The sequence below is a fragment of the Hoplias malabaricus genome, chromosome 12 (genome assembly GCF_029633855.1).
Source record: "Hoplias malabaricus isolate fHopMal1 chromosome 12, fHopMal1.hap1, whole genome shotgun sequence".
NCBI classification, from domain to species: Eukaryota; Metazoa; Chordata; class Actinopteri; order Characiformes; family Erythrinidae; genus Hoplias; species Hoplias malabaricus.
The window spans coordinates 37,814,517-37,831,005 of record NC_089811.1 but is presented as its reverse complement, the minus strand read 5'-3'; the positions used below and the strand labels follow the sequence as shown (position 1 = coordinate 37,831,005).

The 16,489-nt window shown below is 43.7% G+C and overlaps 1 protein-coding gene across 2 annotated transcripts; it reads left to right on the top strand.

The window, feature by feature from the left end:
• The first annotated feature begins 8,848 nt into the window (after window positions 1-8,848).
• On the top strand, window positions 8,849-16,158 carry upp2 (uridine phosphorylase 2). Of its 2 annotated transcripts, XM_066641311.1 has the most exons (8): window positions 8,849-8,936; window positions 9,025-9,097; window positions 9,346-9,460; window positions 10,478-10,636; window positions 12,633-12,747; window positions 12,994-13,203; window positions 13,475-13,621; window positions 15,088-16,158. In XM_066641311.1, the coding sequence occupies exons 2-8, from the start codon at window positions 9,045-9,047 to the stop codon at window positions 15,228-15,230; spliced, it is 942 nt and encodes a 313-aa protein (XP_066497408.1). In that variant the 5' UTR covers window positions 8,849-8,936; window positions 9,025-9,044; the 3' UTR covers window positions 15,231-16,158. The 2 variants fall into 2 exon arrangements, with proteins under 2 accessions (XP_066497408.1, XP_066497409.1); XM_066641312.1 differs by lacking the exon at window positions 8,849-8,936 and having other exon boundaries at window positions 8,946-9,097.
• Window positions 16,159-16,489: the final 331 nt, after the last annotated feature.

Below are 16,489 nucleotides of genomic sequence, written 5' to 3'. Positions count from 1 at the left end.
AGCCCCAGAGGCAGCAGAGACTGTCCAGTGTATTTAGATTTACCTCCATTTTAAAAGGTAAGTTTATTTATATCCACAGATCTCCAGCGCTTTGGACCTTTTTAAACAAAGCAGTTTGAATTCTAAAGTGTGAGTTTTATATCTGTCCTTGAATACATTCAATAATCTTCTTTCTGATCTTACAGTCTACACATACACTGTGAATTGATATCATTATTTTGTCCCTTTCTCAGGCCTTTCATATCTGCAGGAAAGGAAATTGAAGTCCTGAGATCCTTTTGAAGGCAGAGAGAGAATTTTATTGGCTCTTCTGCCTGGTTTATTGTCAGCCCTTACACAAGAAATAAACACAGTGACTAAGGTGTCCAGTCTGTAATGGGTATCTCTCTCATTCTCTCTCTCTCTCTCTCTCTCTCTCTCTCTCTCTCTCTCTCTCTCTCTAATGGTTTTCTACTTTCAGCTGTACAAAAAGAGCTGCCCCAGACCTCATGAGTTATGAAGAATTCCAGAAAAGCGTGATGGGCCGTGTGGAGACCGGATACTCCCTCTGGGCGTGAGTGGAAGTGAGCTTTGGGAGAGTGAGGCTGATAGCTTTTACCGCAGGGGAAGGGAAGGTGACTGGAGAGATCATATCAATCCCACTCTAATGCTCATCTTTCACTGCTGCTCGAAGGCCAACACTCTCGTGGTCAGTGTGGGATCAGATTTTTCTCCAGGCGTTTAGCAAGACAATTGGTTAGGTTTATTAATAGTGAGTATCATCACAGGCCCTGACGGGAATTGTTGCACACGGCAGGCTCATTACTGACATCGCAATACAGCTAAAACGGATTACGAGAAAGTATGACGCTGGAAAAGGTCAGAACCTTTGTGTTTTACCTGTGAGTTAAATAAATGTACTTGATATTATATGAGTGTGGTCATTTTTTTTATCCTTTCTATGGAGCACTGCCATAGAGAAAAGATTTTCCATTGTTGGCAGCTGGATAGAGCAAAATGTGGCTGGTCCAGCAGTCAGCGAGAACTGGTTTGACAGCCTCTGGCTTAAATAACCTTTCACACACTCATTCATTCATTCATTCATTCGTTCATTCATTATGATTTGTGTCACGGTGGTCTGTAGAATACCAGGGGATCACTGGGCACCCAGCAGGAATACACCCAGCACAGGGGACCACTCCATCACAGGGATGAAGCACTTTTCAAGCATTGGTTTTTAGAAGCTCAGTTAAAAGCTTCTTTAAACTGTTATGATCTTCTGTGCCTTTGCTACCAATATTCTTTGGTTTTACATTTTTATTCATGTGTGTCATGTTTTTTTGACTGCTCCTGACAGTCTCTTAGGCCAATATTTGTACGGGTCTATTTCAAGGCAGACCAGTAATGTTCCATATGTTACTAAGTCTTTGTAACTTTTAGAATTCTGGATTCTCTGTCAGAGTTGTTTACGTCTGAACATGGACACAATGGCCCTTCTTCATCAAAGCTACATAAAAACAATCCACTGTGCGAAGGAGGGAATTAACTGCAGTGTTAGGGTTACTGGAATGTATAAAAGGTGAAATAAATTTTCAGGACGCTTATCAGGGTAAAGTAATTGAATGAATGAGTCTTACGACTGTTGAACTGAATATGATAGAGTAGTGATATACAAACTACATGTATTTAATTTATTCTGTAATATTCAAATGTGTTTATTACTGCTGTATCAATGTTAACATTTACACAAACTGTTCTACACCCCAGTCTTAAAACTTAAAATTAGCTTTCCTGGGTTTCCTCCGGGTGACTGTCTGTGAGGAGTGTGGTGTGTTCTCCCTGTGTCTGCGTGGGTTTCCTCCGGGTGACTGTCTGTGAGGAGTGTGGTGTGTTCTCCCTGTGTCTGCGTGGGTTTCCTCCGGGTGACTGTCTGTGAGGAGTGTGGTGTGTTCTCCCTGTGTCTGCGTGGGTTTCCTCTGGGTGACTGTCTGTGAGGAGTGTGGTGTGTTCTCCCTGTGTCTGTGTGGGTTTCCTCCGGGTGATTGTCTGTGAGGAGTATGGTGTGTTCTCCCTGTGGCTGTGTGGGTTTCCTCCGGGTGACTGTCTGTGAGGAGTGTGGTGTGTTCTCCCTGTGTCTGTGTGGGTTTCCTCCGGGTGACTGTCTGTGAGGAGTATGGTGTGTTCTCCCTGTGGCTGTGTGGGTTTCCTCTGGGTGACTGTCTGTGAGGAGTGTGGTGTGTTCTCCCTGTGTCTGCGTGGGTTTCCTCCGGGTGACTGTCTGTGAGGAGTGTGGTGTGTTCTCCCTGTGGCTGTGTGGGTTTCCTCCGGGTGACTGTCTGTGAGGAGTGTGGTGTGTTCTCTCTGTGTCTTCGTGGGTTTCCTCCGGGTGACTGTCTGTGAGGAGTGTGGTGTTTTCTCTCCGTGTCTGTGTGGGTTTCCTCCGGGTGATTGTCTGTGAGGAGTATGGTGTGTTCTCCCTGTGGCTGTGTGGGTTTCCTCCGGGTGACTGTCTGTGAGGAGTGTGGTGTGTTCTCCCTGTGTCTGTGTGGGTTTCCTCCGGGTGACTGTCTGTGAGGAGTATGGTGTGTTCTCCCTGTGGCTGTGTGGGTTTCCTCCGGGTGACTGTCTGTGAGGAGTGTGGTGTGTTCTCCCTGTGTCTGTGTGGGTTTCCTCCGGGTGACTGTCTGTGAGGAGTGTGGTGTGTTCTCCCTGTGGCTGTGTGGGTTTCCTCCGGGTGACTGTCTGTGAGGAGTGTGGTGTGTTCTCCCTGTGTCTGTGTGGGTTTCCTCCGGGTGACTGTCTGTGAGGAGTGTGGTGTGTTCTCCCTGTGGCTGTGTGGGTTTCCTCCGGGTGACTGTCTGTGAGGAGTGTGGTGTGTTCTCTCTGTGTCTGCGTGGGTTTCCTCCGGGTGACTGTCTGTGAGGAGTGTGGTGTGTTCTCCCTGTGTCTGCGTGGGTTTCCTCCGGGTGACTGTCTGTGAGGAGTGTGGTGTGTTCTCCCTGTGTCTGCGTGGGTTTCCTCCGGGTGACTGTCTGTGAGGAGTGTGGTGTGTTCTCTCTGTGTCTGCGTGGGTTTCCTGCCTTGCGCATAATCAGAATGCCCACTGTAACCTAGAAACATTTTTTATAAAGCTCCATCGAATACCTTTGGAATAACACTTTTCTGTCTTAATGCCATCAAAGAAAGAAATGTTTCAAGGTCCAATCAAGCAGGGTAGCCGCTGTTACTGTATGAACGGGTGAAACTCCCTATAGATTACTATAATGTCAGAAGAAATATTACAGGTGAAGATTTCCACAAACCTAAAAACATGTAGTGCCAACAGCAGAAAACCAGCCAGAGGAAAACATTGGGAAAAACTGCCAGTCATCCTAAAAGCTGAGGAAAAAGACACTTCATCTTGTGCTTCTGCGCTCAGCCACTAGATGGCAACCTTCTTTTCTTGTAGCTCCTGAAGTTCACACACTCTAAAATGAATTTAAATGGGTGTTTTTGAGTGAAATTAGTGGCTGTTTTTTACGTTTTTGTAAACACACTTCACCTTTGGACTTGGACAGAACATTGCTATGTACTGAGAGATCTGTAGCATTATGCAAGAGGTTGGGAGGAGAGTGAGGTCACTGCCGTTAAGCCACACTTTTATTGACCTTGTGACTGCATGGTAAGAAATGTCAGTTTGATAACAGAGAGTTCACCTGACTTACAGAAACCATTTGTTGATATTGAGGATTTGGCAAAGGTTCATCGTTATTTATTCACTTAGACACAAAGTGTTATTTTCCTTTAATGGGAATGCATCTGAGACATGTTTTTTTTTTCCTCAAAAATTATAATATTAACAGGCATACTGGTTGTCCAGGCTTCAATTTGGGTTTTACATATTTCCTTCATAAGACGTCAGAAAGTGAATAAACCTACATAATAAGTTTTGCAAGGTAAAACAAGGGTTACACTTGTTTTAAACAATTCATTCATTCATTGTCTGTAACCTTTATCCAGTTCAGCGCGGCGGTGGGTCTGGATCCTACCCGGAATCACTAGGCTTAAGGCAGGAACACACCCTGGAGGGGGTACCAGACTTTCACAGGGCGACACACACTCACACATTCACACCTACGGACACTTTTGAGTCTCCAATCCACCTACCAACGTGTGTTTTTGGAGCGTGAGAGGAAATCGGAGCACCCAGAGGAAACCCACGCAGACACAGAGAGAACACACCACACTCCTCACCGACAGTCACCCGGAGGAAGCCCACGCAGACACAGGGAGAACACACCACACTCCTCACAGACAGTCACCTGGAGGAAACCCACGCAGACACAGAGAGAACACACCACACTCCTCACAGACAGTCACCCGGAGGAAACCCACGGAGACACAGGGAGAACACACCACACTCCTCACAGACAGTCACCCGGAGTGGGACTCGAACCCACAACCTCCAGGACCCTGGAGCTGTGACAGAGACACTACCTGCTGAGACAATGTGTCACCCCTATTATAAACTAGTGAAAATAGTAATTCTGTTTCTAACCCTGTTTCTGATGTAGTGCTCATTCAGTGAATACAATTGTGCTGATAGAATAAAACTGTATATTTTACTCCTGGAATGATTTACATTTGAACTGAACTAAATGCTCTTTTTCCATTGTGGTTTTGAAAGTACAGAAAATATAGAGAGTCACTACTTTACTATGAAATAGTCCTTTCACACTTCACTGTGGCACATTTGAATTTAGTCCTTTCTACATATCAGAATATTTTTCCAATGTGTCCACCTCTGAAACACTCAGGACTTTAGTGGAATAAACTAGGTCCAGAAATCATTCATTGCTTTTATGACATTCCTCATGGTTTATTTCTTTTGACATAGACAGGGAACTGGTCCCCACTTTGCTGTAATAACGGCTTTTACTTAAGTCTTTATACTAGATGTTGGAGCATTGCTGTGAGTATTGTATAGCATTCGCCACATTAGCATAATTTTGGATGATTAGTTTTTGATCACAAACACCACACAAGCTCATCCCACAGGTATTAAATGGGACTGGGAATTACACTCTAGGGTTTGCCACATCTTCAGGTGGAAAATACAGTCCAACAAGAATGTGTAAATAAAAGGCTCAATAAAATGTAAGTAAGAGTCATTTACCACATTAAATGACAATCTTTCAACATGGCGGCACATTCTGTCTACTACAAAATCCAGAACTCTGATGATGACAGAAAAAGAGAGGACGGTCCCAGCTATTGGCCTGTTTCATGATTTCAGTGCTGCTTTTGATGTTGTAGATCACAGCTGGTTACTTATAACATTCGATTGTTATGGTTTTGTAGATATTTGCTTTTGGGGGCTTCAAAGTTCTGTCAGCAGTGTACTTTCATGGCGATCTCTTAGATGTGCAACATGAGAGACATGGCGTACCACAGGGGTGTTGCCTGGGGCCATTAATATTTTCTGTTTCCGATTACTTACCACCGTCTACACCAAAACAAGATAATGTTAAGATGAATGCTAATTATCCACAATTTATCTCGACCTTTACAGATTTGGTTTAAAAGGTGCTAGGAAGTCAATGAAACAAACAGGCTGTTAAACCTGTAGCTAAGGGACGTTGTTATTAAACCAGTGAGTGATGTTAAACTCCATGTTGTGGATCGTTTAATAGGAACCTGTCATGAATAGTGTGGATCATGTGTAGTGACAATATAGTAGAAAAGGTAAAGTGTGTGTAGCCGGTCCTATTTTGCAGGTGCTGCTGTGTGAAGAGGACCCAGCCACACTTTCTCTGCATTGTTTTGTGTTGTGGAATAATTACTTGAGACCCTCTGATGCTGGTACCGTGGAGTAATTTATTGGAAGAAAGGTTCTGGATGTCAGAAAAACAGTGAGAAATTAGGCCCAGTCGTGTGTCTTCCTGCATAAGCCTCTGTGTACCCAGAAAATCACAGAGAAGGTAGAGAATGGGGGGTTAGCTTCACACACATTACAAGCAGCTGTAGCATGCCACAATTCCCCACTTTTACAAGGTAATATCTCCAATAATACACAAAGTATCTCAACCAAACCTTCAGATAAATAACTCTGACGACCTTTAGCTTCATTTTTAACCATTGTTTGTGCTTTATTGTATCTTTTTAAATGATTTATAACTTGGAGCTGAAATCTCACCAACCTCTCTCCAATAGTGCTTTCAACAGACTGGAGTGTTTACCTGACACATAACGTCATGATAGCGCCCCCCAAGGGATTAACAAACATGAAAGGCTAGCACAGTGGAGCAGCAGGTAGTGTCTCTGTTACAGATCTAGGGACCTGGATGTTGTGGGTTTGAGTCCTACTCCAGGTCTGTGAGGAGTGTGGTGTGTTCTCTCTGTGTCTGCGTGGGTTTCCTCCAGGTGACTGTCTGTGAGGAGTGTGGTGTGTTCTCCCTGTGTCTGCGTGGGTTTCCTCCGGGTGACTGTCTGCGAGGAGTGTGGTGTGTTCTCTCTGTGTCTGTGTGGGTTTCCTCCGGGTGACTGTCTGTGAGGAGTGTGGTGTGTTCTCCCTGTGTCTGTGTGGGTTTCCTCCGGGTGACTGTCTGTGAGGAGTGTGATGTGTTCTCCCTGTGTCTGCATGGGTTTCCTCCGGGTACTCTATTTTCCACTGAAAGTCCAAAAATGCATATTAGTAGGTTGATTGGCTGCACTAAATTGGAGACATCTGGAGAAATCTTGGCTGAAGATGTTATTAGAATTCCTGGATGACAGTACTGTGTGAATGGGAGAGAATGACTGGGAACAGAAACTGTTTAACTGCATTTAAAGCAGTGTTGGATGTGTGTCCCACTTTTACGAATACAAATACCTGTATATAACTGTATATACAAATACCTAGAAATAACTATAAAATAAATAAACAAACAAATAAATAAATAATGCTAGTTTGGAAACCATATATACACACAATCCAATGGAGGAGTTTTCAAGGTGCAGTATTCTAAATATCAGTCCAGTGGTAGGAGTACAATATATGCGATGTTTGACATGATCAGTTCAGTGGAGAGTGCAGAGAAGCACTGCTGTATTTACAAATAAGGTGCAAATTCAATTACTGTCCCTGTGAAAGACCTGTAAAGGGCTGAAGGGCTTGTTGCTTATGTTAGTGTTTAATTACACTCTAAATGAGAACTATATTCAAATATGTCGTGCAAACTGAAATCCCTATAATATAAACATACAACAAGTGTGTGTGTGTGTGTGTGTGTGTGTGTGTGAGTGGTTTGCAGAGAGAAATCCTTACTTCACACACCATTTTACAATCAATTACCAAATTATCTTGGATTAATTGCCTTGGGATTAACAATAGCATAGATCCACATTCACCTCTTAAGGGAATCAGGCTTCACTCATTTTCACAAAATCAAACATAGCCATGTTTTTTTTCTCCATGAAAATATTTTAATAAATCATGTCATTAGCTAATTTGCATAATGAAAACTGATTTATCATTTAGAAAAGGAAAATAACAAATATAATTAAGCGAGGACCTTTCCCCTTTTTCACATCGTCCTGCTAATGTGCTTTTTAATGATGTTAATGGAGAACGAAAAAAATATATTCTGTGGAACCTGTCTGTCTGTCTTTTATTTATGACTGGTCAGAACTACTGACTCACAAACCATTTATGTTTTACATTTGTGTGTGTGGCATGGCACAGTGGAGCAGCAGGTAGTGTCTCTGTCACAGCTCCAGGGTCCTAGAGGTTGTGGGTTCGAGTTCCACTTCGGGTGACTGTCTGTGAGGAGTGTGGTGTGTTCTCTCTGTGTCTACATGGGTTTCCTCCGGGTGACTGTGAGGAGCATGGTGTGTTCTCTCTGTGTCTGCGTGGGTTTCCTCCGGGTGACTGTCTGTGAGCAGTGTGGTGTGTTCTCCCTGTGTCTGCGTGGGTTTCCTCCGGGTGACTGTCTGTGAGGAGTGTGGTGTGTTCTCCCTGTGTCTGCGTGGGTTTCCTCCGGGTGACTGTCTGTGAGGAGTGTGGTGTGTTCTCTCTGTGTCTGCGTGGGTTTCCTCCGGGTGACTGTCTGTGAGGAGTGTGGTGTGTTCTCCCTGTGTCTGCGTGGGTTTCCTCCGGGTGACTGTCTGTGAGGAGTGTGGTGTGTTCTCCCTGTGTCTGCGTGGGTTTCCTCCGGGTGACTGTCTGTGAGGAGTGTGGTGTGTTCTCCCTGTGTCTGCGTGGGTTTCCTCCGGGTGACTGTCTGTGAGGAGTGTGGTGTGTTCTCCCTGTGTCTGCGTGGGTTTCCTCCGGGTGACTGTCTGTGAGGAGTGTGGTGTGTTCTCTCTGTGTCTGCGTGGGTTTCCTCCGGGTGACTGTCTGTGAGGAGTGTGGTGTGTTCTCTCTGTGTCTGCGTGGGTTTCCTCCGGGTGACTGTCTGTGAGGAGTGTGGTGTGTTCTCCCTGTGTCTGCGTTGGTTTCCCGGTAGGTTTCTTTCTATAATTTATTCTTAAAGGTTTGCCTTTTTATGTTTGATGTCATTTTCAAGGAGGATTGGACCGCTGTGGGGTTTTTGTGAGAAAATCATATAGGATTTGTTGACTGTAAACTTTCACTGTGTGACAGATGTGTGTTCGTATTTAACATCAAACCAAATATAAACACACAGACTGTGATAAAGAAGGTAGCATGGTGTGCTGTTTGTTTTGGAAAGTTTTGTCTGGGAAAGTTGAGTGGACCTGAGATCAGTAACCAGCTGAAAGCATTGAGATCAGCTGGTGGGTGCGTAAAAGCACAGAGAAGAAACACACACCACACCTCCCTCCAGAACCAATCAGCCCACTGTTGGGGCCCAAGGGGGTGGCAAAGCCATATCATCCCCCCGGTCCTGAAAACCAACAGATTCAAAACACAGACTACCAGGAGAAAACATCGTGTGTTGGATGTCCTTCAGTTTTATATAAAAAACAAAAACAATACGGTAAGTTAGACATGTTCTTATTGTTACAGCTAATGTCATACTATTGATGTTTTATTTCTTCTGCAACTCCATTTTCCTCTTTAACTAGGAAGCAGAAAGAAAGAAGTCATGGCACCAATTCTTCTGAACTGCACGAGGTCAGAACCCAACGAATACGTAGAGTAAGAAAACTTCTTTTTCTTTTAGAAATATGGGTAGATCATGCTCTGATCAATTCATCATCAGGACTTAATCTCACCAGTGTTCTTGTGACTAAACGCAAAGTCCTCACAGAAATGTCCCCACAGTAGTATATATATATTTCCCAGAAGAGTATAAGCTGTTCCCAAAACAAATGAATGAATGTTGTGCTTCTGCTGTAACGTCCCATGAGAACGCAGTACTTAACACAGCAGCTGTTCCCCTGCAGATCGGTGCAATATGTGAAAAACCCACATCTGGACACGATGGAGGAGGACATCCTTTACCACTTCAACCTCAGCACCAAGACCCACAACCTGCCGGCCATGTTCGGAGACATAAAGGTGAGTGCATCGTGCTTTTAAACCAATTAATTTATTAGTATGGTGTAGGGCCCCTTTTTGCGGCCAATACAGCGTCAGTTGGTCTTGGGAATGACATACACAAGTCCTGCACAGTGGTCAGAGGGATTTGAAGCCATTCTTCTTGCAGGATAGTGGCCAGGTCTCTACGTGATGCTGGTGGAGGAAAACGTTTCCTGACTCGCTCCTCCAAAACACCCCAAAGTGGCTCAATAATATTTAGATCTGGTGACTGTGCAGGCCATGGGAGATGTTCAACTTCACTTTCATGTTCATCAAACCAATCTTTCACCAGTCTCGCTGTGTGTATTGGTGCATTGTCGTCCTGATACACGGCACCGCCTTCAGGACACAATGTTTGAACCATTGGATGCACATGGTCTTACTGGTGCAATGTGCAGTTAATGAAGATTGGCCACCAGGCTGCTCCAATTTAGCCATGAAACCTACCACACTACAATGACAGGTGTTTCACTTTCACTGTCCAACCCCTGTACATTGAATATTCAAATGTATTTTCATTCTAGTTAAGCAGCACACACCTGATTATACTTGTTTAATCAACTTGTGTGCTTGTATTTGGTCGGAATGAAACCCTGCAGCCACCCGGCCCTTTGTGGATAAGACTGGTGACCCCTGTCCTAGTGTGTCACATGGAGGGCTGCAGTTAACCACTACTCTTTACCAAACAGGGCCATTTTTGAATAGATTTTCTGTAATATTAAGGGTTATTTGTAAATATATATATTTTTTCACTGTATTGTATACCAAAGAACACAAATTCACATGGATAAGATTGGTGACCCAGGCACTAGGATTTAAGACTCAGCTTGTGCAGGAACACCACTAGAGTCACTGGGCAAAGCCCAAACACTATGTTCTTCTACATCCCTCTGAGAAAGGATGCAGAGTTTCCAGACAATTCTCTTAATACAACATTATCTTAATAGACCATTTCATCCCTCTCTGTGCGTGCATGTGTCTGTGGGTGGTGTGTAGTTTGTGTGTGTTGGAGGAAGTGCCAACCGGATGAAATCTTTCGCTCAGTTCATCCACGGGGAGCTGGAGCTACCAGGTAACGTGGAAGACATTCTGGACGTATGTGAAGGGACTGACCGCTACTCCATGTACAAAGTGGGACCTGTGCTCTCCATCAGTGTAAGAGAGAACGCTTGTCAGTCTTTCCACCTTTAGAGCATTGTGTTATTGTGGCTCTTTGGTGTTAAAACCGTAAATGTCTCAGCTCTCAGGGCTGTGGAATATATCAAGATTAATGAGCAGAATTTCACCCTGCTGTATAAAGCTGATTTATAAACACGGCAGTCAAATACGCTGTTGTGAAGTGTCCAGTAATCTGGCAATGTCATGATTTTATCACTGTTATTATTCCTGCCATATATGTGATGTCATTAACGATAACTGGAGGTCATAGTGTCATGACATTGACCCTATAACTTCTGTTAAGGCAGTCATTAGTGATTATGATACGACTACAAGATTACACCACAAAGCATGACAGCACACACAGTGACATTGTTATTAAGTAGATTTCAAATAAAATGGTTCAAGGTGCCCTTTATACAGTGGGTACGGAAAGTATTCAGACCCCTTTCAATTTTTTACTGTTTGTTTCATTGCAGTCATTTGCTAAAATCAAAAAAATGTATTTTATTTCTCATTAATGTACACTCACTACTCCATTTTAACAGAAAAAAAAGAAATGTAGAAATTTTAGCAAATTTATTAAAAAAGAAAAACTGAAATTTCACATGATCATAAGTATTCAGACCGTTTGCTGTGACACTCATATTTAACTCACATGCTGTCCATTTCTTCTGATCCTCCTTAAAATGGTTCTACTCCTTCACTGGAGTCCAGCTGTGTTTAATTAAACTGATTGGACTTGAGTGGGAAAGGCACACACCTGTCTATATAAGACCTCACAGCGCATGTCAGAGCAAATGAGGATCATGAGGTCAAAGGACCAGCCCAAGGCGCTCAGAGACAGAATTGTGGCAAGGCACAGATCTGGCTGAGGTTACAAAATAATTTCTGCAGCACTCAGAAGCGACCAGAACTCTTCCTAGGGAGAAGAGCCTTGGTGAGAGAGGTAAAGAAAACCCAAAGATCACTGTGGCTGAGCTCCAGAGATGCAGTAGGGAGATGGGAGAAAGTTCCACAAAGTCAACTATCACTGCAGCCCTCCACCAGTCGGGGCTTTATGGCAGAGTGGCAAGACATATGAAAGCCCACACAGAGTTTGCCAAAAAAAAAAAAAACACATGACAGACTCCCAGACTATGAGAAATAAGATTCTCTGGTCTGATGAGATGAAGATTGAACTTCTTTGTGTTAATTCTAAGCCTTATGTTTGGAGAAAACCAGGCACTGCCCATCACCTGCCCAATACAATCCCAACAGTGAAACATGGTGGTGGCAGCATCATGCTATAGGGGTGTTTTTCAGCTGCAGGGACAGGACGACTGTTTGCAACTGAAGGAACGATGAATACGGCCAAGTACAGAGATACCCTGGACGAAAACCTCTTCAAGAGTCCTCTGGACCTCAGACTGGGCCGATAGTTCTTCTTCCAACAAGACAATGACCCTAAGCACACAGCTAAAATAACAAAGGAGTGGCTTCGGAACAACTCTGTGACCGTTTTTGATTGGCCCAGCCAGAGCCCTGACCTAAACCCAATTGAGCATCTCTGGAGAGACCTGAATGACAGAGCATCCCCAAATCCAAGTGTGAAAAACTTGATGCATAATTCCCAAGAAGCCTCATGGCCTCAAAAGGGTGCTTCTACTCAACACTGAGCAAAGGGTCTGAATACTTATGATCGGGTCAAATTTCAGTTTTTCTTTTTGAATACAATTCTACATTTGTTTTTTTCTGTCATGATGGAGTGGTGTGTGTACATTAATGAGAAATAAAATTAACTTTTTTTGATTTTATCAAATGGCTGCAATGAAACAAAGAGTGAAAAAAGGGTCTGAATAATTTCCGTTCCCACTGTATATTTTCAATGCGGCTATTTTTCACTGAAGACCTTTATCTCCCGTCCTCAAGTCCTTTATGGCAGTGTTTTAGCTAGTGTTATCGTGAGTTGAATGGCAGTGATTGACAGCCTGTTCATCCTATCTCTCTGCAGCATGGCATGGGTGTGCCCTCCATCTCCATAATGCTGCATGAGCTCATCAAGCTGCTGTACCATGCTCGCTGCCGTGATGTCATTCTCTTCCGCATAGGAACCTCTGGGGGCATCGGTATGTAACTGGATTCAAAGGAGTCATTTTAACAACCCAAATGTTGATTTTTTAAATTTTAATTCCTGTAATGTGTAGCTCATGAGGAGGAAATCAAAACTTGGGGGGGGGGGGTGACCATATTTAGAATAGGTTCAGATTTACAGATTCAACAATCAATGTTGGATTGGAGGTAGCACAGCAGCATCATTGAGGACAATAAAATACCCCACAAAGGCATGAATACAAACATGTGTGTGTTTGAAGGTCTTGCCCCAGGCACGGTGGTGATCACTGATAAAGCAGTGGACTCCTTCTTCCGGCCCCAGTTTGAGCAGGTGGTTCTGGGTAAAGTGATCATCAGGAGCACAGAGCTGGACGAGGAGGTGGCCAGTGAGCTCCTGCAGTGCTCTAAGGAGCTGTCCAAATTCCCAGCGGTCATCGGAAACACCATGTGCACCCACGACTTTTATGAAGGTGAGAAGATGCTAAAACAATTGATGCTCTTTTTGATGCATTAACCACAAAGATTGCTCTGGAATATAAACAATGACGCCAATATAAGCAAGTCACTGAGCTTTTATTAAGACTACAGAGGACTGTGTTAAATGGACACTGATTTATTGATATCTAAGCACTTTTATTGCATTTAATTATCAGTTTCAGATGTAGGGGTGAGGTGTAGGGTGAGGGTGGGTTGTTAAATAATGATAGTAGCTACTCTTTATCACTTCCTTTCCCTCCTCAGGTCAGGGCCGTTTGGACGGTGCTCTGTGCTCATTTTCCACTGAAGAGAAGTTTGAGTATCTCAGGAAGGCTCATGAAGCTGGTGTCAGGAATATCGAGATGGAGTCCACAGTATTTGCTGCCATGAGCCGTGTCTGCAACCTTAAAGGTACACTGAGCACCATCTATCTTTGTGCCCTAGTCAAGGCATCTCAGAATCCTTGTCATGGCGAAATGATTACTCAAACTCTTTGCACAGACAAAAACACCCAACAAATAACGGCCAACATTAGAATAAACCCAATCACATTCCTCCAGTGTGATCCTCTGTGTGTGAATGTGTTTAACTTTGTCCAAGTCTCTCCTCGTGGAGTGTGTATTATTTGAGGTGATCATCCAGTGCCTAGTTTTAGTGTTGAATCAATAATGATTTTAAATAATAAGGAGAATCTGAACCAAACACTGTTCTTCAAACTCACTCTCACCTACTGCTTTATAGAGAAACATTATCTTATATTTCTGATGTGTTTTATATTATTATTAGTCTGTGTTTACTGTGATTATATAGAACTTTATACCAGCCCCACACTCACTGAGGAGGCACTAGTTTAAATATATATCACTATCTCAGGGCCTCAGACTTCTGCACAGTGCTGTGTGAAATCTACAGAAATCGTGCTCTTGGGTCATTTGTAAAACACTACAATTAAGACCTCTTCAATAAACCCAACTGTGGCGGTGAACACAAACCCCCAAAACAGTGGGCAGTGCCTGAAGAGCCATTTTGGGGTCTCGGTGCCTTGTTCGTGGGCACTTCAGCCGTGTACGTTTAACTCTAACTGCCAACACTCCAGTCCCAAGCCTGCTTCTCTGAACATTAGGCCAGTAATTAACTGAGCGTTAGCGACTCCAGCTCAAAGCTAAACTAGCTAACAACGAACTCCTGGAGAGCACTTGATCTGAAAGTTTCAGGGCAGTTCAAGGCCGAGTGTTCTGCACACTGACCCCAAACACAGATATCTGCACTGGACTTCATTCTGGTCCCTGGTGAGTCTACAGCAAGCGGTCTGTCAGATGCTGAAAACCTGGAAAATGTGTTCAGTGATGTGGAAGATTGAGCTAAAGTCTGCTTCACCTCAAACCTCTCTTAGGCAATTTTAAAAACATAATACAGCAGTTATATAGTTAAAGACGCCCTCTGTGGTTTTGTACAACAGCAAAGTTGTGTAAATGCCACTTCAGTTGTTTACAGGTAATTAGATTCATGCTTGTCCTTTTAAAATCACAGAACTCTGGACACAACAACCAACAGATCACTTGTAGAACAGTGTTCCTAGCAGGGCTTTGGACTGCAGTTATTACCTTCCTTTGTATCGGACTGAGTCACAAACATCCCTTCAGCTAATGAGCGGGAAGAATGTTTCTTTGGCTCTTGAGGATTAATGAATTCCTTTCAGTAATAAGTGCACTTCTTTATTATAGTCTTATTATAATCGTTTATTATAGAGTTAGTGTTAAACAAAAACCTTCTTAAAAAACGTAATTAATTTGCTTGAAATGATACATACACCGTCGAATTTAATGAGCATGCTGTTAGGAGGAAAATCAGACCATTAATTAGATGTGTTCCTGCAGCTGCGGTGATCTGTGTGACTCTGCTGAACCGGTTTGAAGGAGATCAGATCTCCACACCTCACGATGTTCTGGTGGAGTACCAGCAGAGACCCCAGAGCCTAGTGGCCCACTTCATCAAGAAACGCCTGGGACTCGTCGCATAAACACGGTCAGGAATCAGCTTTGTCTGATCACCAGATGTCTAAATACATTCCTATAGAATCAGTTATGTCTAAACGTCAAATCACATTCACTAAGAGTCAGTGGTGTCTGATTATCAAAATGCATTTAAGAAAAATCAGCCATGACTGACCAAGAAGAAATCATCCATATGGCCTCCATAGACCAGTGCAGACTCACCTCACCTCACCTCACGTGATCTGTCTGATTACTGTCTTCAGAAGAACATGATTACCTGAACGAGGTCTGTTAGATCTGGTCTGTATGAAGGCAGACCTCTAAGAGGAGGGTTGGGGATCACTGCTCTGCGTTGAGCAGTGCCGTGGAACCAGAACCTGACAACTTTAAAGTGCTAGATGTTAAACCTGTTACTGTAAGGAATATCTGGATATCATTGTTCTAAAACTAAGACCATTGTGATAAAATAATGTGTTTACTTATGTAAATAGACTTTTTGTTTTGGTGTATTGCATATTTAAAAGCAGATGTTGTTCAAATGGATTTATTTTCTTCTGAATTTAAGTGTAAAAAGGTATATTTCTAAATGCACAGATTTAATGCACTTTTAATGTAATGGATTTTTCATATTTGATAAAAGCCTGTAAACAATGTTTGTGAATAAACTACTACTAAAATGAACCTGTTTATGAGTTCAAGAACACTGAGACATGGTCTGTTTTCATTCATTCATTCATTCATTGTCTGTAACATTGTCTGTTCAGGGCGGTGGTGGGTCCGCTGCCTACCCAGAATCACTGGGCACAAGGCGGGAACACACCCTGGAGGGGGCGCTAGTGCTTCACAGGGCGACATACACTCACACATTCACACACACACACCTACGGACACACTCCTCACAGACAGTCACCCGGAGGAAACCCACGCAGACACAGAGAGAACACACCACACTCCTCACAGACAGTCACCCGGAGGAAACCCACGCAGGCACAGGGAGAACACACCACACACACCACAGACAGTCACCCGGAGGAAACCCACGCAGACACAGGGAGAACACACCAACTCCTCACAGACAGTCACCCGGAGGAAACCCACGCAGACACAGAGAGAACACACCACACTCCTCACAGACAGTCACCCGGAGGAAACCCACGCAGACACAGGGAGAAACACACCACACTCCTCACAGACAGTCACCCGGAGGAAACCCACGCAGACACAGGGAGAACACACCACACTCCTCACAGACAGTCACCCGGAGGAAACCCACGCAGACACAGAG